Source organism: Cyclopterus lumpus, chromosome 18 (assembly GCF_009769545.1).
Source record: "Cyclopterus lumpus isolate fCycLum1 chromosome 18, fCycLum1.pri, whole genome shotgun sequence".
Taxonomy (NCBI): domain Eukaryota; kingdom Metazoa; phylum Chordata; class Actinopteri; order Perciformes; family Cyclopteridae; genus Cyclopterus; species Cyclopterus lumpus.
In genome coordinates, this window is record NC_046983.1 from 6,885,462 (window position 1) to 6,905,648 (window position 20,187).

At 44.5% G+C, this 20,187-nt stretch overlaps 2 protein-coding genes across 2 annotated transcripts; one reads left to right on the forward strand and one right to left on the reverse strand.

The window, feature by feature from the left end:
* Positions 1-735: 735 nt before the first annotated feature.
* On the forward strand, positions 736-5,827 carry cct7 (chaperonin containing TCP1, subunit 7 (eta)). The gene is made up of 12 exons (XM_034557304.1): positions 736-805; positions 1,867-1,950; positions 2,039-2,108; positions 2,195-2,301; positions 2,418-2,596; positions 2,691-2,862; positions 3,125-3,289; positions 3,389-3,577; positions 3,853-3,950; positions 4,040-4,172; positions 4,608-4,814; positions 4,959-5,827. The coding sequence occupies exons 1-12, from the start codon at positions 800-802 to the stop codon at positions 5,184-5,186; spliced, it is 1,638 nt and encodes a 545-aa protein (XP_034413195.1). The 5' UTR covers positions 736-799; the 3' UTR covers positions 5,187-5,827.
* A 512-nt stretch (positions 5,828-6,339) lies between these two features.
* Positions 6,340-15,853, reverse strand: hspa12b (heat shock protein 12B). Its single transcript, XM_034557251.1, has 13 exons — positions 15,791-15,853; positions 15,280-15,362; positions 14,772-14,896; positions 14,499-14,685; positions 14,170-14,274; positions 13,869-13,985; positions 12,514-12,691; positions 9,853-9,939; positions 8,967-9,071; positions 8,632-8,890; positions 8,402-8,505; positions 8,090-8,280; positions 6,340-8,014 (listed from the first exon to the last, which is right to left on the reverse strand). The coding sequence occupies exons 1-13, from the start codon at positions 15,834-15,836 to the stop codon at positions 7,535-7,537; spliced, it is 2,067 nt and encodes a 688-aa protein (XP_034413142.1). The 5' UTR covers positions 15,837-15,853; the 3' UTR covers positions 6,340-7,534.
* Between the last annotated feature and the right edge of the window lie 4,334 nt (positions 15,854-20,187).

The following is a 20,187-nucleotide window of genomic DNA, read 5'->3' on the forward strand; positions in this document are numbered from 1 at the left end:
ATTATGATTAAAGTGTGATGGCATTGCAATAAATTATGGCGTGATGGTGGAAAACCATTGCTATATGTGAATGATAAAAAAATGTGTTGTGTAATGCTAACCTGTGTATTATTATTATTATTATTATTATTATTATTGGTTCATCATATGGTGATGTGGGTTCCCCTCCGAGAGTTTGCCTATATATGATATAACTTGCTCAACATTTTGGTGGATATGATGACCAAGCAGGTGAAGTCATTTGTTTCCCAGTGGAGATTATCATTAAAAGACATTACAAAATAAACATTCATATAAATACACTGTGAAAAACATGTGAATAAATAGTCACAAAGATTACAAAATAAAATGGGGAATTGGGGAAAATGCCAAAATGAAATTACTTTTGAAAAGGGGCATATATAATATCCAGTTATTATGAAAATAACAACAATGGTAAAACATATATGATTTCATAATGATTTGGAATAATTTCTTACTTTATGTCACAATGTATTGGTTGGTTTCTACGTTTTACACAATATATAGACTTGTTAATTTGACAATGTTCTCTTTGTGAATTAGAGATTTAACACTGTCGGGCTCCATAATAGTGATTTATATTAACAGCATTTGCACAAAAGAAGCTTGTTTATCAATAACCCTGTGATTTAATTCAGAACATTTGTAATAAATAGAAAATTCCTATAGTTGACGAAACGCTGCATCGTGTTCTTGAACGCGCCGCGAACAGCCCTTGAATTCGCAAAGCATTGTGGGATTGGACGCCGGTGGAAAGCTTCTCGAAGGAACTGCAAAGATGATGGTGAGTGAGTTAGCATTCATGCCCAAACGCAAACGTATAATCCGCGTCCATCCTGCAGTTTGTCAGTGGGGTTTTGCATCGAGACTATTCACAATTTAGAGGATTCCCACTTGGCGTTCTTCGGAAGCGATTATTTAGTGGGAATTATTTTTAAACTATGTTTTATTTGTTAGCCTGACTGTTAGCCTCGTAGCGGAACCAACGTCGATGGGCGTAAACGCCGCTAAATGCTCGCTAAGCTAGCTAGCAGGTCTCTTTGTAAGATGTCTAGCTGTCGTTAACGGCTCTGTGCTGCCGAAGAGCGTTAACTTTCATGTTTATCTCGGAGCTATTGGTCTCTCAGCATTTGTATTTGCCCAGAGATTAGCATTAGGTATCCGTGACGGAGTATACAAAAAAAAAACTTGCGTCATTAACTACATTATGTCAACTAATGAGCAGATGACAGTAAATGGAGTACATATAATACGGTTTTAGTCTGCTACAATGAGCAGTAATATTAGCAGACTGTAAACAGACATCCGGCTTCTGACGTCTGATGGCTAAACAAAAGCATCACACCCTTCTGCTCCAGTACCAGACACGGTGTGTTTGACCACTTTAGGTTATAGCCTTAAATGGTCAAGTAACACAACTTAAAGACTGTTTCCTGAGTTTATTATAGTACAAAAAAATGTTTCGATCTTGTGGTACGACAATATGGGAAGTGTAAAAGCATGAGACACATCCAATACAATAAAGAATGCTGCACTTTTTTATTACATATACACAAAAATCATTTAGTTTTTGGAGTTTGCATTATAATCAGACCTATGACAACATTTTAGTTAAACATGAACAGTAATATTGAGCTATTGCTCAGCTATTGTTTTTATGAATGAAAACCACGTTGCCTATTATTCACGCATCAGCATTTCTTGGTATTTTTATGAAACTGTACTTTGTCACAGTCATGGCTCCTACTGTTAACACTGATATACTCTGTATTGTGTGATTGTAAAGCAAATCTTTTAGATGATTACATTTCTCTTTCTTTATCCCTTTCCATCCCTCTCCTTTAGAACCCACAAGTTATCTTGCTGAAGGAAGGGACCGACTCGTCTCAGGGCGTCCCCCAGCTCGTCAGTAACATCAATGCCTGCCAGGTTAGAAAATACAACGTTTCCCCTTGGTTGTGTGTTTGTGTGTTTACCAAAATATGCTCTAAATGCACCTGTTGGGTTGTTTTTCCAGGTGATTGCTGAGGCTGTCAGGACCACCCTGGGGCCCAGAGGGATGGACAAACTGATGGTGGATGGCAGAGGTGAAGAGAGCGGTGTAGACACGGATGGAAGGAACGGAGTACGAGTTAAATTCACCCTCACCAATTTTGTGATTGTTTTTTTCCAGGTAAGGCCACAATCTCCAACGATGGAGCCACCATCCTGAAACTGCTGGATGTGATTCACCCAGCAGCCAAGACCCTGGTGGACATCGCTCGCTCCCAGGATGCTGAGGTGAGAAGTGTTTAAAAAAAAAAAAAATGTAATCACAATTAAAAGGTTGTGGATAAAATGTAGAACGTCAGCCAATAGGGTATCATAATCTTCATTTATTGATTTTTAATCCTCAGGTTGGCGACGGCACCACCTCCGTCACTCTCCTGGCTGCTGAGTTCTTGAAGCAGCTTAAGTCATACGTGGAGGATGGCCTCCACCCCCAAACCATCATCAGGGCGTTCCGCACTGCCACCCACCTCGCCGTCAACAAGATCAAGGAGATCGCCGTCTCTGTGAAGAAAGACGATAAGCAGTAAGCACAAGTTATTTACATGGCATACAGCGGTTGAGGTTTGATCTATCCTCTAAGCAATGTAGTAATATTGTGTGTGTCTGGATCCCCTCAGAGAGCAGAGGCAGTTGCTGGAGAAGTGTGCAGCCACAGCCCTGAACTCCAAGCTAATTGCTGGTCAGAAGGAGTTCTTTTCCAAAATGGTGGTGGATGCTGTCATGTCTCTGGACGAGCTGCTGTCTCTGAAGATGATTGGCATCAAGAAGGTCCAGGGCGGAGCTCTTGAGGTTTGTATCTTTTACTTTGACTCTCACTTAAATAAAACTGGACTCTGAAAGTGCTAAGACACAAGATATGACGGCAACATTAAGGGGTTAGAAAAAAGAGTTCATAGGTCTGTCATGGAAGATTTAGTTAAAGAAATTAATAAAGAAGCTTTACATTAGAGTTTACTTAAACACCTCTTGTCACCCTTTTCTGTTTTTGTGTGCTTTTAAAAGAAAATTCGAAATCCACCCACGTCACACTTTCTATATTCCTATTTCACAGGAGTCCCATTTGATCGCTGGAGTTGCGTTCAAGAAGACCTTCTCCTACGCCGGGTTCGAGATGCAGCCTAAACGTTATGATAATCCAAAGATTGCTCTGCTCAATGTGGAGCTGGAGCTGAAGGCTGAGAAGGATAACGCTGAGGTCCGCGTGAACTGTGTGGAGGTATGAACACATCGGGATGGAAAACCTGGACATTGTAAAGTTAATCTTTTATCCCTGCCCCCTGGTAAATCTTTTAACTTTCTTTCCCCTTCTCTGCAGGACTACCAGGCCATTGTGGACGCAGAGTGGAACATCCTTTACGACAAACTGGATAAGATCCATAAGTCAGGAGCCAAGGTGGTTTTGTCCAAGTTACCCATCGGAGATGTGGCCACCCAGTACTTCGCTGACAGAGACCTGTTCTGTGCTGGCAGGGTGCAGGAGGAGGATCTGAAGAGGACCATGATGGTAGGACACAGACAGACTGAATACATCACATCTTTAAAACCTAACATCTGTATTCTTAAAGGATGAGCATGGATGACTGGAATACCTGCCAGACTTGTTTTACAGTTATGGCTTTCAGCTATTTATCTGTAAACCCGCAATAGTCAACATAAATAGTATTGTGACGGGTCCACAAAATTGTCAAACAAAAGCTTAAAATGTATATACAGTAACGCATGAAAAAAAATATATACAAGAATGTATAATTTTGTATTTTCTTATTCCTTACCCTCCAGGCCTGTGGTGGCTCCATCCAGACCACAGTAAGTTCCCTGACAGACAACGTCCTGGGACAGTGTGAACTCTTCGAGGAGGTCCAGGTTGGAGGAGAGAGGTGAGGAGGACACGTTCAAATTGTGTGTACACGATACGTAAACCAGGATTCTCTGCGACCGCTCACACCCATAACGTCTGTGTCTGCAGGTATAACTTCTTTAAGGGCTGTCCGAAGGCGAAGACGTGCACCATCATCCTGAGGGGCGGAGCAGAGCAGTTCACAGAGGAGACGGAGCGATCTCTGCACGATGCCATCATGATCGTACGCAGAGCCATCAAGGTCGGTCTTCGCATGGAGGCTCATTACTTGGAGCCATTTATTTACAGCACTGTGTTGCTGTTCAGTCCACCTGTACAGCTGGTTGTGTTACTATCATTAATAAGTCATAAACCAGTCTGGTTTGTAAATTCTTCCTTAATGCTTAATTCAAGGAAATTGTTGATCAACAGCAGTTCACAGCAGACGTTTTGACTTGGCACAGATTTATTTAATAACTTTAATTATGGCTGCATTCCACGTCGGGGATGTCCTGGTCTATTTATAGTGGCTCACTGGAGGAGTTTACTGTGGCACTTAATGGAACTGAGCAATTAAGTTATTGGCACCAATTTGTGTCGAGTTGTCTGTCGTGGAAAAATGGTCTGTTTGATCAGACTGCCTGTCAATCTGTGTGCGCTGCCAGCAATAAGCTGACTGTACTGAACCCGTTTCCAGAATGACTCCATCGTCGCGGGTGGAGGAGCCATCGAGATGGAGCTGTCCAAATACCTGCGGGATTATTCCAGGACCATCCCTGGAAAACAGCAGCTGCTGATTGGAGTGTACGCAAAGGCCCTGGAGATTATCCCCAGACAGCTGTGTGACAACGCTGGCTTTGACGCCACCAACATCCTGAACAAGCTGCGCGCCAAGCACGCACAGGTCGGGAATGAAACGCAACATGCTCACCTAATGCTACTCGGGGCTTTGAATAGAGCATTTTGCATATGAACGCTTTGATGACCTTCAGTTTGAGATGTGGAGCGGTAAATAAATCTGTGTGCTTCATCTGCCATCTCCTCTCAGGGCGGTATGTGGTACGGCGTAGACATCAACAACGAGGACATCGCAGACAATTTCGCCGCCTGCGTCTGGGAGCCATCCATCGTGAGGATCAATGCTCTGACGGCGGCGTCCGAGGCCGCCTGCCTCATCCTGTCGGTGGACGAGACGATCAAGAACCCACGCAGCAGTATGGATGGGCCTCCTGGCGGTGGCAGGGGCCGAGGCCGCGGGAGACCCCATGCTCACTAAGAGAAGCAAGAACAAAACCTAATTTTGAACTGGCATTAAAATCCAAATGCAGCTAGAGGATTGTGTCTTCAGCACAGTTTAGGTTACATTTAGATAGTGTTGAATGCATCACTTCGCGTTTGACCTGCATATGGATTTGAATCTTAGATAGAATTGGGTGTTGTAAGCCGCCATAGACGCGTTGCAAATTAGGGACATGAGAAATTCATCTGGCAATTTCAAGACAGATTCTTTGGACGAGGTGAAAGGTGGCTCATTTTTTGTTTTCTTTGTCGCCTGTATGGTTTTCTTACTGAAGCTTTCACTTGATAAGGTCTGTTTTTAACATTTCAGGCCTTGCATCTTTCCATGTGTAGCCAATTCACTGAGAAATGGGATTGAAATGCAAGAAGAATGGAACTAGTCCCCCCTTTGGTTTTGAACTAAACGCACTCCTGTACCCTCCGTGTTTGCGCTTCTCTGACCTGAAGCAGCTGTTCCATCATTTCTAATCTGGTTTTGTGTTATGTGACAAACTGATGTGTAACATGGGAAGTAAAGCACTGATAAAATGTTCAGCACTTCTGAAACACTCATTGTTTTAGTTGTGTGAAACTATTTATTGGACCATTCTTATCAATAAATTCACAGCTGAAATCATACTGTTGTCTGTCCACACGTGTGTTATGTTATACATTTATTCGACGATGGGGACAGAACAGATGGTTCCCTGACCCGGTGGTCTTTAAATGGGACAAGTAAAGCATGGTATTGCTGTGGGAAAATGGTACAAGAGTTTTTATTTTAATGTTGAATGTAAGGCCATGGATTATGTAATTAGAATAATGTAAGGATGATGCTTTGCTTATCACTGCACAGGTAAAAAGCGGGGTTAGGTCGGCTAGATGAACATGATACAGTGGCTGATAATCTAACAGGAATACAGTTTATTAAAGCATACACAATATACAACGTGGCTTTGAATGGGTGTGTGATGTGGAAAGTTACATTAATACAATACAGACTAGTTAGACCAAAAAAAACTCAGTCATTGGACGGATGCATTTAAGAGGGAACCTGTGAAGACCGGTGCCCTCTGTCTTGTCTCTCCAGCTTCCCACCAGGCCATGCTGCACTTGGGCCTTTTGCACATCCTTGAGTGGGGGGTGGGAAGCCCTTTTTGTTCCACTTGTTTTCTCCTGTTTCCAAGTTAAGTAGGTAGATAAGATACCTTTTGTTTACTTTGGGTGGGCTATAGGGAAGTGAGGCTACTTGCAAAGATTGTTTTGTTTGTTGTTTTGGGCCAGGCTCACTCTGATGATTATTTATACCACATCACAATATATAAATATTGTGAACTTTAACAGCATTGGTCCTTATTTGGGAGGGGAGACCCGTCGTTATGCGGTTTCCCCGAGACTGGGCGTAACATAAGGTCTAGTGACGACAACTGATCCGTCTCCATCTACTGAGAAGCAGATGAGGTTGAAAGCAACTGGACAGGCTAGCTAGTGTACTCCCATTTTTGTATCTGACTAAGTATGGAGAAATAGCTTGTCACACAGATGATGCTCTTACCCTGATTTGCAATGAAAAATTGAATGATGACGTACTTCATGAAAAACCTGCATATTCTGCAATAATGGCACAGTCTTTCCCAGAGAAGGAACCTTAGGAGTGTGTCTCCTGCATGCTGGGAACCTTTAACTGCCCATATGACCTACAGCTTGTAGTTCAGTCTTTTCGCCACTAGGTCGAGCACTACCATAGTCACAATGGAGAAACAAAGCTGCAGTCTGGGTAAATAGGATTTATATGAGGTATCAGACCAGAACTGGTGACATATCCCTTTATAATCCATTATATGAGGGGGAGGCAGCAGTCTTCATATAATAAGATGAGTGAGTCTCACTCTAGGTAGTTTAATGCAATAGTTAAAATACACCTCGTTGCAGCAGGGAGGGCACTCAGCCACCTGCTGGCATTAGCTTTTACAGACTTCATACAAGTGTTCCTGTGAATAATTTCTGGGCAGGAAAATGACAGGATTATGTGGTGTGACATGACACCGAATTCATGTCTTCTTTTCTTGGACGTAGAGGGCGCCTGACTCTTCAATTAAGGGAGATGCTGACACATTGTTTTTTTAGTATGTACTTAAAAAATAAAAAATATTTCTCTCTCGTGACCTTTTTGCTACTCTAATGAATAAACGTGTAGCATAAACGTCTGAATTACAGGATGTGAGTTTTTTCTTAGAATGCAAAGCCGACGCCCAAAGTACCGCTTTTTCCCCCACAGTTATCATCCCTAGAATCTGTTATTTGTCCTATGTTTTTCCAATCCTCGTCTCTACTTCCTGCTCCTCCTCAGTTAGACAGGAAGTCTATGGAAGCCCGGACGGAGCGGTTAGACATGACATCAACGGCTGTGACTTTGATCTCCGTGTCTCCAAACTGCATGGTCGCCCTGATCTCTCTCCTCTCTGGGACCGCTCCTCCTCCTCCTGCTCCTCCCACTGCCCTCGGTAGCGGTAACGGTTCCGGTAGGTCCAAAGTTATCGTCCCGCACTTCCTGACTCCGGGGTCGGTGATGTAGGTAACGTCGTCCGCCGAGCTGCAGTAAATGTTGATGATGATCTTTCGCTGGCCCAGGCGAGCGGGCGTGTAGCTCCGCCTCACGACGTCGCCCAGAGCCACCGACTGGTCGACGCAGACGAACCGGTCGAGGATGTCGGTGCACCACTCTCGACCCTCCTTGATGAGGAGTTTGTCACGAGGATGGCGCCCCTCCACGAACCGGTTCAAGACGCCGACGCCGTAGATCAGGGGGCATCGGCGCACTCTGACCTGCGAGAGAGAGAGAGGCCGTTAGAACCCATCAAAGAGCTTCTCTGTTACCGACAGCTGATCCCGAGCACTCGCCACGGTGGGGTCCAGCCCGAAGAGCACGGCGCCCTTGAGTGTGGTCAGCCCGACGTCATGAGGGATGATGATGCGACACGCCCGCCCCAGTGCTCTCTGGACCGCTTTCTGCAGCATGGGCGACTCTGCAAAACCGCCGACCAGGAAGAGGAAACGCACGCCGCGCACCTCCGGCTTTGCCATCAGCTCCTCTGTGAGTGGAGAAGAAGGTTGTAAGGTCATTCATTCCATACAGCCAACTCTTCGTCCCAGGATCCAACTTGTTTGGGCGGTGTGAGCGAGTCTGCACACGCGGCGTTGTGTGTTTCTCACCAATGTGTTTGACGATACTGACGATGGTGGGCTGGAAGAGCTCGTTCATGGCTTCCTGTGTCAGCCGCAGCATCCCTTGGGACGACCACTTCACTATGTTCATACTGACACACACACGGAGGAGAGCGTTTGCATCTTCGGGTATCCACACACACAAAATCAACCCATTGTTCAATCAGACGACCATCCCCTTTCCTTCTCACACACACACACACACAGCCCACACTCACTTGCTCCTCCTCAGGGCGGCCTCCACACTCTGCCCCCTATGTCTCTTGTAGAAGTCGATGAAAGAGAAGGGCAGGGAGATGTTGAGGGCGTTGGTCCTGCCCGGCGCCGCCGTCCGTTTCCTCGCCTCGAACGCGATGGTGAGGTCCACCCATGCCGCCGGCCGCTTGGCTTTGAAGCTCTGGATGAAGTCCTCACCGAAGATCTGGCACAGCATGGCTTCGAAGGCCAGGTCTACTCCGACGGCACCGTACGGACCGCCTGGAAGAACTACTACAGTTTGGAAGCCGCAGGTTGTTTATTTTGGTGGTTCTGAGCCGACTGTGAGTGTTGGTACCTGAAGCCTTGTAGAGCTCTTTGAGTGTTCCCTGTGGCTGCTCGATTTGATGGACTGTCAGGTCAACTGTTCCTCCTCCGCAGTCGGCAACAATATACCTGTCGCCTACACAAAGAGTGCAAAAACACGCACAATTGAAGGCCTTCAGTGTCTCGGGAACGGCAAGCATTTAAAGAAATAAAATCCGGTAATAACTGGCTTAACGGTTTGGTTTTCAGGGCCAGGAAATATTTGACACAGCTGTAGGAACATGCTGTTTCTCCTCAATTTGAAGGAGGAAATTGTGGATTGTGGATTGTGGATTTTTTTTTGTGGAATGTCTAAATGTCATGTTTCCAATATATGTGTGTGTGTGTGTGTGTGTGACTCTGAAACATAAACAATCTCCAGGCCTCTATGATGGCTGCGCTCCCTCTGCTGGTGCGCGTGTTTATGTGCTGCTTTTGGCTTGTGTACAATGTAGAAGAAAAGGGAGCAGAAAGGGTCAGCAAGGGACTCGTGACTCCTCAGATTGTTGTCATGGCTCAACAGAGAGAAAAGACTGTTAGATATGGAGAGAGTTTAATTGTCTCGGGGTAGGATTTAATCATCTCAGGCAAAACTGGACACTGGGTTATACATTTAAGAAAATATATTATTACAATCCGTTTTTTAAATAATTATGAGTTTACTACATTACAAATATTGTAGATAATAAAGTAGATAAACAGCAACCACGCTGGACTGGAAGAGAACACAGCGAATGCAGTAAATAAAAACTGAGGGTTGAGAGAAATGACAGAGGAGGTGTGTCTGATGCTAAAAGTCCACCAGCTGGGGTTAAAAGTCAAAACCATCAATATCTCCGACATGCGGGCTCTGTCTGTCCCCCTCAACACAGACTTACCAGTCTGTAGCTCAGACCACAGCTCTCCAGTTCCACTCTCCACCAGGAAGGTTCTGCTGTGTCTCGATCGCCTCAACTGCTCCCTCGCTGCAACGAGCGAACACAAAGCTGAACACGCCACATGCCTCAGTTTTTTATACACACATTTGGAAAAGCTTGGGTGGTGGAATCAGTTCAAAAAGTCACAGTGAGGAAAAATATTATCGTCCAACGTCGTTTTCGCCGTCAGCGGGGCAGCCGTTTCCTGCTAAATAAGTTGTAATGCTATGCAGTAGCGAGGATAGCGAGGATTCCTGGGTCCCAGTGGCACAAGCAGGAGTTCTCGTACCCCTGAAATATTGCTCCAGGCCCCTTTTTTAAAAATGTTTAGTATTTTTTTTTGCCACACGGTTCAGACAAGTTCCATAAGCCTAGAGGCCATGTCATTTACCCGATGGATATAGTGTCAAGTTGTTTTAGATGCAATCAAAAAAGGAAAAGTCCTGATGTTTTCACATGACAGAATCAATTTGTTGTAAATGCTCTCACGTGTCAACTTTCTCTTTGCTCTCGACACGTAAACCGCAGATTGAGAGTATGGAGGGAGGCCAACGAAAGCAGAACACACGCTTAACACACAGCCGACAGAAATACCAAACACCTGACAGCCTGTTTGACAGAGCAGATACACGCAGGGGCCTTCATTCATGCAAGTAAACCCAAGCAATGAGACATGAGGGCTTTTAAGCTGACAAATAACTGCAGATCAAAGGAGCGAAAGAGGGACGATGGGTCTCTGGCTTCTTATGACACAAACTCATTGACTCATTGGTTACAGCAAAGCATGGGTCCTGATTTTAATTGTATGTGTGTTGCAATAGGGTTCGAAGTGAAATCTTTGAATAATTTCGGTTCAAGTGGTTTTTACCAAATACCCTCAAACCACATGAGTACTACACACCACAATAATTAGAAAGAAAGACGGAAAGAAAGAGCAACAACGACTACATTGTCTCGAAAGCAAACACTCAGTTGTTAAGGCTCTGGATGACGCAAGAGGTAATGTATGTGTGTGTGTGTGTGTGTGTGTGTGTGTGCGTGTGTGTGTATGTGGGTGTGTGTGCGTATGTGTGTACGTGGGTGTGTGTGTGTGTGTGTCCTAGTATGGCGGTCATGAATGAAATGCAAGTCTGGAAACCATTTACATGAAACAGCAGAAAATAAAGTGTGTGTGTGTGTGTGTGTGTGAGAGTTAATGACTCCCCTGTGCTATCTTTGGAGACGAAATGAGGTGGAATAAGCAGCTAAAGATAGTAAAAGCCATGACGACTGTGATGCCAAGTGTGTGTGTGTGTGTGTGTGTGTGTGTGTGTAAATACCGCATGTCTGTTTGTGTGGTGGTCTGTGTCTGCAGACTTGCAAAGTGTTCGACCAGGCAGAGAGAAAGTTGGAGGGGGAGGGAACGATAAAACGACTGGAGGGAAAGAAGGACAAATGAACGCAAGTGAAGGAGAGGGAGAATGACAGAGCGGGAGGGGGTGAGATCATAGTCTCACTGCACCTTGTTCCAATTACAATATCCTGTTCTTCGTGTGTGTTGTTGTGTGTGTGTGAGTGTGTGCGCGCACGCTCTGTGTGCGTGGCACTGACTGCATATGTGTAAGTGGGCCTGTGCCGGGGATTTTGGACGCCATGTTCTCTGAATTATGCATCAATCTCCTTGTTCGCTCTTTGCTGCAATTTAGTAGCATTTTCCTGTAGCTGTTGCAGCCAGAAAGTCTCTCTTGTCCTTTTATTTTGAAAAGTTATACAGTCATATAACCTTATGGATCCACATGCTATAGAGTTGCAAAGTAAGAAGAAGTCACTTGTAACTCAAATCTCCAGAGAATTATCACCCTCAGCTGTTTAGCATCTTTCAGCTCATTGTTTTGGTTTTCTGGTTTTGGTTCACTCTCATCAGCATCGTTTTCTGGCTAAACAGGACACTATTTATTTATTTGTGCAACAAATCTCCTATAAAGCCAACTGTACGCACCAAATGACTGATAGGTAACATACAGAGTGGAGCACTTAACATTGAGCGGGGACCCAAACAGAGCGTGAATATTGGACTTTTGATGGCCAGAAACCCAACCTCGTTGCAATTATAAACATAACTCCCTGCCATTGTTATTTACTCAGAATCTGAATGTAATACAAAGGTCTTTTTACAAAGCTGACCTTCAACATTTGAAGCCCATTGCATCGCTGGAGTTGTAGTTCATCTTTTGTACTGATGATTCAACCAGAATAGTTTTAATGCCCATGCTCTGCTCTCTTTGCCAGTCGCATGCATTGTCTATGCAGAAAATCAACACTGGATGCCCCAAATAACTTTGTAATAATGAATTGAAAAGCCACATTGCCACAAAATAAACACAAGATATAGAAAACCTCACATTCCCCAAAAATGCTAAGTCATCTGAGGAAAAACCACAAGTAGTATCTGAAGTCAGATCTCACACACAAACCCAGTTGGTCCTTTGCATAAACCACAATCCCCAAGTGGAATCCCACAACATTTCCAGGAACACACTGTGGTTTCGTGCTTATGCTAATGACAAAGTCACCCAGAACCCCCCGACACACACGCACACATAAAAAGTACACACACAGAAACACACTCTCGCTCTTCACTACCTTGTCTGAAGCTGGAGTCAAAGGGCCGGGACCCTTCCAGATCAAAGCCGTTTGTGATTGGCTGCAAGCTCAGGTCAAGCACCTGGTGGAGGCGGAGCTTACGGCAGTAAATGGACGCAGCTTCGGGTTCCAGTGCGATGAGGAGCTGCTCGGGACAGTCGGGAGACACCAGACCCGCCTAGAGGAAGTAAGACAGACAGAGAGGGAGAGAAACATTTCAGATAACATTGAGATATGAAGAGGGCTGAACTTGAGTGAACTTGAGAAAGAAAAGAGTTTGACATACTAGGACGGCAAAAAGGCCACTCTCAAACATCCATCACGCTTCTAGACATGTATGTAGATACTGCTTTGGTCTGTATATACAAACCCTAAGTGCCATTAGGAGAGGAGAGTTGATATATAAGCACAGTCTTGATGTATTGGGTGTAAAGTTGAGTGGCTGGCTGGAATGATATGTGTGTGCGTGTGTGTGTGTGTGTGTGCGCGCAGGGCGGGGGTCTGGACAGCACTTCCTGTGTTTGTATGCCGGTCTCCCTCATTGTTCACTTGTGATGACATCATCACCAGGAAGCACACACACCCCGACGGCCTCAAGCTGGGAGCCAGCGCAGGGTGTGTGTGCCTATAGGCCAGTGTGTATGCATAAGACTGTTTATGTATGTACGTGGGTGAGTGAAGGGCAGATGAGAGATATATGTGTGTGTGTGTGTGTGAAAACTTGAAAATCAAAAAGAAAGAAAACAAGAATGAGCATGGCATTAAGTTGAACTTCCCATGCACTATTGAATATGTACTGTACAAGTGCATACTCTCTCACGCACACGCACACACACACACACACACGCACAGGTTGGTCCATTCTCATTGATGTGTATTGTGATCGGACCCCCTGCATTCCTGTCCATGTACGTACACTTCCTACAAGTCACAGCGAGTGTGTGTGTTGATGGGAAGATATATACCAGAAAGATGGAGACAAAAGTGCAGCGTTGTAATCTGTGTGTGTGTGTAGGTGTGTGTGCGTGTGTGTGTGTTTATATAGTAAGTGATCCTCCATGGGAACATTTATCACACAGCCATTATCTCATGCCATATACGCTGCCTTTCTCTCCATCTCCTGGTTGTTCTTCCTCTCTCTCCGTCACACACACGGCTCTGATTTTGAAAAAGTTTGAGTCAATCAACCAGGAGCTTTTATAGTTACACGTACGTACGATACTGGCAGCCATTGATGGCAACACTTTGGACAATTGTCATTGTTCAGTCAAAACCAAAATGTTTTTGTCAGACCAGAGCAAGATATCATATCTATTGCTCTATGCATGGATTCATGCATGTGTGTGTGTTCCTACCAGGTATGCAGCCTCTCTCATGAACTGTTTGGCAGGTTGTCTCCACACAGCGGGGACGGTGATTACCCATCTGATATCTTCTCCCTCCAGCACCGATGACGACTGGTCCTTCACCTCCTGAAACGGGTCCAATTAAACACTTTCTTTGGTAAAACACTCAAGTTATGAGCGCCCATTAAAGCCAAGCACAATTATATAAGCCGTAATTATGTAAATACATTACACACGTATAATCCAGTGCATAAATGTGTCCACCACGAGGCATCATACTGCAATCATGAACCGGCGCTTTAAAGTTCACCTTTAGGGCATGTTCCCTGAAGAAGTGCAGGGCGTGAGAAAAGACCTCAATGGCTCGGACCCTCCGTCCGTTGACCGCCTCCAGCTCCGTCTCGATGCTGAGGTCCTGCAGCAAACACAGAAGTTGGGAGAGTAAAATGCAGAAATTCTTCAAATGGAAGCATGTTGAGGGAATAATATCCCAAAAACACTGGATATTACACTTCCCACAATGCAGTTTGCTCTTAATTGGCCCTTTTTTGTCAGGATGTATTATAGGTCAAATATGCTTTCTGTTACTTTGACCCATATATTCCATCTTTCTCATCTGATTCTCCTGATCTCTCTTACACTTGTGCTGTGGATCTTCATCTTGAACTTATCAAAGTACAGCCAGTGCCGGACCTCCTCCGGGTCTAGGTCGTGGTAGAAGTCCCGGGCCGCAAACCCAAAACTGTGGAACCGCAAATCAGGAGTCAGCAGCAGGCAGGTCGGGCTCTTCTGATTGGCCACCCCTGGGTCGCCGCCCTCCCAGCGCCTGCACGGGAAGGGAGAGAAAAAGATGTCAAGGCCAGAAAATAAAAGACCATAATTGAATAGAAGACAATACACACAGGTTCTTACTTCATCATGTGAATGGCTTCTGAGTCCTGTGTGAAGCTGAACGCGTAGCCGCTGGAGGTCGTCCCAAAGTCTATCGCCACGACAACCGAGAACGGACAGGACATCCTGGGTTTGACCTCCACCAGCTGAAAGGGAGAGTTTGTGTGATTGGTAGACGGTACTGATCGGGGAATACTTCTTCATGATTACTCCTACTGTAGCCCCCCCCCTCCTCTCCTCTCCTCCTTTAGTACTGAAATGAAGACATTTCTTTCCCACAGATTGTAGTTTTTATTGGGGAATGAGCTAAGTCTACACTTCACTTTAAGCTCTAAGTTTAAGTGTTATTATAAACCACTAATGGCAGGGAGAAGTGGATGTGGGTTTACAGGTTGTGTTTAGAAGCTAAATATGAAGAAAATAAGTAGAAAGGGGATTGGGTGTGTGTCCGTGGTGAATGTGTGTGTGTGTGTGCGTGTGCGTGTGCGTGCGTGTGCGTGCGTGCATGTGCGTGTGTGTGCATCATTACCGGTGAGGGTGAGGGTGTGAGGGGTGTGATGCTGCAGTCGTTTCTAGCTGTCGCAGGCGATGACGGGGCTGATAAATTATCCACTGGGAATGAACGGAGAAAGACAAAGAGGAGGAGGAAAGGAAAGAGAGATGTAAGGATACACAGTGGTGGCTAACTATCAAAATCTCATTATACATTACATACATTAAGATGTTTCAGCTTCGGGAAAAGCGGCAATGAACGGAATAGCCCGAAGAAACCTGTGTGATAGTCATCAACTGCTGCTGCGAGCACACATGAACACAACACCTTAGGTTTCCTGACGCTCCAGATGTCAAATGGAAAGTTTTTTAGTGAACTGGAATGACTGGAATCTGATAACAGTAATAATTCCTAAGTGGGAGAGGGCCATGGAGAGGTCGGCGCGTTCACACTCCAAAAGATAACCAGAGGGAGAAGTGAGTCATTTTGACAGGTTCGCCATGGTAACGTAGCATAAACAGTACAGTAGTGTATATTTGCGTCTCACCGGGTATCCGCAGGCTGCTGGGGCCTGGCTGCACCGCGTCAGCCATCTTTACGGGAGCCAGGGTCTGGGGGGAAACACACCAACGCCAACACGGTGCAAATAGAATAATTAATGCATTAAGGCCTCCAAAGAAAATGACGTAAAACAGTGCATGAGATAAGTAGGGGCAGTTTTGGACACACCAAAGATCTTCTTTGGCCGAGGAGGAAAGGTGAAGGAGACACACCCCGACCTTCTTTCACGGCACACTTGAACTTCAAGTTCCCCGCTCCTATGTCTGCTCAGAGGCCGTTAACTGGTCGCTTGGTGAAGATTTCAGGTTTGAGCTTATGAATCAGAACGTCTGCCAAATACTAAAAATCTAAATGTTATACGAGCCATATTTTTGTCTGGGTTAACTTAAACAAACAAGAAAAAGTGTAAACAATTAGAGAAACTGTTTATTGAGTTGTCTCTACGCCAAATGTATTTCCTCCTGCACATGCATTTACTTTGTGTCTTTGTGTGTGTGTGTGTGTGTGTGCGTGTGTGTGTGTGTTATCTGAGCCAGGAGCAGAAGAGTCCAGTGAAACAAAGCTGTGTTTGTTTGAGTCTCATTCTGTAAGTGTGTGATTCAGAAAGTGAGAGGAATAGAGTGTGGGTTAGCTTTGCGTAACATCTGCCAGCATTTATTCAGGCGTGTGCCCCGAAACATTTGAATATTTTAATGTGTACATTTGTGCATGTGTGCGACACTGGATTTCTGTCCTCTACAGTGTCTGTCCTTGCTGTTTGATGATAAAACCAGAGGTTGAAGCTCCACATCTCTCCCATGCTTTGTCTCTCTTGCACATCATTTTTTATTTCCTTCTGTTTCTCTTACATCCCATCGTCTCTGTTAGAGCAATATGCAGTGGACGATCCCCCCCCCCCCCCTTTGCCCCTCAATTATTTTCTTTTCTCTTGATTTTTCTCAGACACACGACTTCAAGCTTGCAAGGAATCAGCAGAACAAGCAACTCAGACTCCCCCGAGACGATACACTAAGGACAGATTGTGCAACATTAGGTTTATCGTCAAGTTTTTTTTGTGTGCTCATTATCATTATCATTAATGCAAAACAATACAAACATGCAAGTTTGTAGTTTAGAAACTAAAGCGCAACTCAAAAGAGAGCATACAATACAAGTTGTGATGAACGCTTTTGAAAAAAAAATTAAACTGCTTATGAAGAATGCATTCAACCGCCATATGATCAGGAGCAACATGTCATCAAAAATGATAAGTGTTTTAAATCTTAACTCACCTCTTTGTATGCTGTTGCAACACAATGCCCGTGTTCTGTTTTCACCTCTCCAAAAGTATTCCCCAATAGCGCAGTCAGAAGTTTAGAGTAAGGGAGGGAGATGGAGAGGAGAAAAAAAGGAGGAAACTGTGACTGGAAAGGATGCTTCTCTCGAAATCGCTTGTTAAAAAAGTAAGACTTCCCAGCTGCATCTGCAGGAAAATGTTGAAATTCCCTCCTCAGAAAAGACAACAGTGGGACGAGTTGCAACCTAAAGAAGGACTATTTTTCTTGTCTTTTCATGAGAAAGGTAGAACTTTTCCCAGTGAAATTCTCAGTTGGATTTTGTAGTTCTGTCTCTCTGCAGCCGAGCTTGCCGTCTCTTCGCTCTATGCAGGAATGTCAGAGAAAAGTGGTGACACACACAAACACACACACCCACACACACACACACACACACACACACACACACACACACACACACACACAAGTTGGAAGAGTGGGAGGGCTGTGACAGCGCATATGGGGGGAATGCTGGGGGATTGATTTACCTCACTGGGAAATTGTGGTGTGTGTGTGTGTGTTGGAGACTGAGGGTGGAGTATTCCAGAGCAGGCGGTGTATTAAGTCATCTTGCCCTCTCCATCCCCTCCATATCTATCCTTCCTCTGTTTAATTATCTCTTCCTGTCCTCCTCTTTTCATCTCCTCACATGCTGTCACTTTGTTTTAATTATGTGTCTGTCTTTGTCTCCTTCCACTTCTTTGTCTTCATCTCTTTACTTTCCTTGTTGCTGTAGCTGCCCCGTTAACCTTTTCGTAACCTTTATGTACATCTTTCTAACTTTGCAGATAAAAGCAGGAAGCAGCCAGGTGTGCTCTGTTGACATGCAACTGACGATGAACAATTACAAATTGCAAATGGTTCAGTGAATGGTTTGGAAATACATTTATTTGTTTTCATGCCGAGATCTAGATGATTGATATCACCCTCACGTCTGAGAGTTGTATCCATGACAATCACTTTATAGTTAAACCATGGCAAATGCATTCGCTGCAGTCTTACCCAATACATGTAAGTGTTTTCTTATGCTTTATGTGTGTGTGTGTCCACATCAATGCTGAAGGGATCTGATTTCTCCCCACTGGAGCTGTGATTGAAAGCATACATTAACCCCCAGTGCATGAAAATACAAACTCAGACACACACACACACACACACACACACACACTGAGACTAGCTGGCCCCGCTCCCAATGGGCAGAGGAAGTCAGACCTCTGAGTATTCGAAAGAAAAGGCCTCTGGTATACACACACACACACACACACACACACACACACACATACACACTTACACATACACATACACATTCACACACCTACACACACTAATTTGATTTGGAAATCTGACAGGACAAGGAGACTGAGTGTGTGTGTGTGTGTGTGTGAGTGTGTACGTGTGTACGTGTGTGCGTGTGTGTCTGGAAGCCATTACCTGGCATGTCTCCCTTTGCTGCCCAAAAACTAAGAGGCCCCATATGGATCCTGCCATCACCACTCTTTCTCCTTCTTTCTTTTGCTTTATTGCCTCTTTTATTGTTCTACATCTGTCCCTTCTTCTCTTTTTTCTCTTGCTTTTTTTTATTTGTTTAATCTATTTTGTTTGATCCCTCGCCCATATTCATTTGCTCCAGTTAATTATCTAACGACTAAAGTTAGCAGTTGCGTGGCAACATTTGAACCGCTTTGTTATCAAACCTGGGCTTTCCATAATTTTGCCTGACCCTTCTGTTTGGCAATCAGCTTCGTCCCCCTCTGCAATGGACCTGCTTAAACCATCGCCTTAAACCCACCAGGGGGGCCGCGGTCAATCTCCTCCATCACACCAGAGACTCAAAATTCTGAAACAGATCTTGAGTCGTGGTCTTGGTGTAGCCTCACCCTTCTCTCCCTGGAGGTCCGAACGCAGGAAGCCCAACACAGGAAGTGATGGAGTCAGGTGACAGGAAAGAACCCCTGTGCGGCATTCCTTTCATGAATTCCACATTATTTTTGGGACCCTGGAAGTCCTCGAGCAACGGGAATACACCCATAACATACACATGCACACATGGATGCACACACACACACACACACACACACACACACACACACACACACACTGAGATACTGTTTCTCCGACTGCTCAAAATAGACCCCCATCTCAACCGCAGCCCGAATGAGAATCTGCTACTTCCCCTCCAGATAGCATTCATACAAATAACAATCATTTTGGCAGTTAAGTTGATTATATCTAGTTGATAGCTTGACACTGTGTCGACCAAAACATACATTTATGCTAATGTATGTTAAGTTGACTTTTCAGGAAATACACATTTGCTTCCTTGCGGAGAGTTAGAAGCTAACATTGGTACCACTAGCTAACGGTTACAGCCAGCTAACTTAGCTTTAGTCGAACTATGGTCGAAACAGCTCGGCTTTGTTCAAAAGTAACATAAAAATCCATCGACCAGCACTCCTTATAAGCCCACTACTTAACACACTAAACCTTTGTGCTAAGCTAAGCCGGTAGCCACAAATTTACCCACAGACATGTGAGTGAAATTAAACTCTGCATCGATAGATAGATAGATAGATAGATAGATAGATCGATAGATAGATAGATAGATAGATAGATACATTATTCATCACAATTGACCACCGTCCCAGCTAGAGGCTAGCTGCTTCCCTCTATTTCTAGTCATTACCCTGAGCTAAACTAACTGGCTCATATTTTACATACAGACAAGAAAGTGATATTAATATTGTCATCTAATTAAGCTGTTGAAGGTCAATGTCAACTTTAGCAGTGACAGATGCTCTGCACATCCACATGCCATTTGGAAAAATGTAATTCTTTTATCAAGGTATTCACTTTGATAAAAGAATTACATTGTTGGCATGAATATGCAGATCCACTCACCTGTGCCCGTGTCGTGGGTTATAAAGTGGTCAGAATTATACAACCTCTTGTTAAACAAATTGTCTTGCACAAGCACTGCATGAATTGTTGAACAATTCTTTCAAAGCAAACATATAAAAACACACGAGGGGCCTGGAGTCTGAACATTGGTTGTAAAACACACAGGGGAAAC

Bases quoted from the DNA above. Each gene is read 5' to 3' on its own strand.
- hspa12b (XM_034557251.1), bottom strand. From the start codon at position 15,836: ATGGCTGACGCGGTGCAGCCAGGCCCCAGCAGCCTGCGGATACCCG. The intron at 14,897-15,279 runs GTAATGATGCAC...TCTCCCTTTCAG, and splicing joins TCACACCCTCACCCTCACCG to CTGGTGGAGGTCAAACCCAG. The intron at 9,940-12,513 runs GTAGTGAAGAGC...CGCTCGTTGCAG, and splicing joins TGACTCCAGCTTCAGACAAG to CGAGGGAGCAGTTGAGGCGA.
- cct7 (XM_034557304.1), top strand. The intron at 2,109-2,194 runs GTGAAGAGAGCG...GTTTTTTTCCAG, and splicing joins ACTGATGGTGGATGGCAGAG to GTAAGGCCACAATCTCCAAC. The intron at 3,951-4,039 runs GTGAGGAGGACA...CTGTGTCTGCAG, and splicing joins GTCCAGGTTGGAGGAGAGAG to GTATAACTTCTTTAAGGGCT.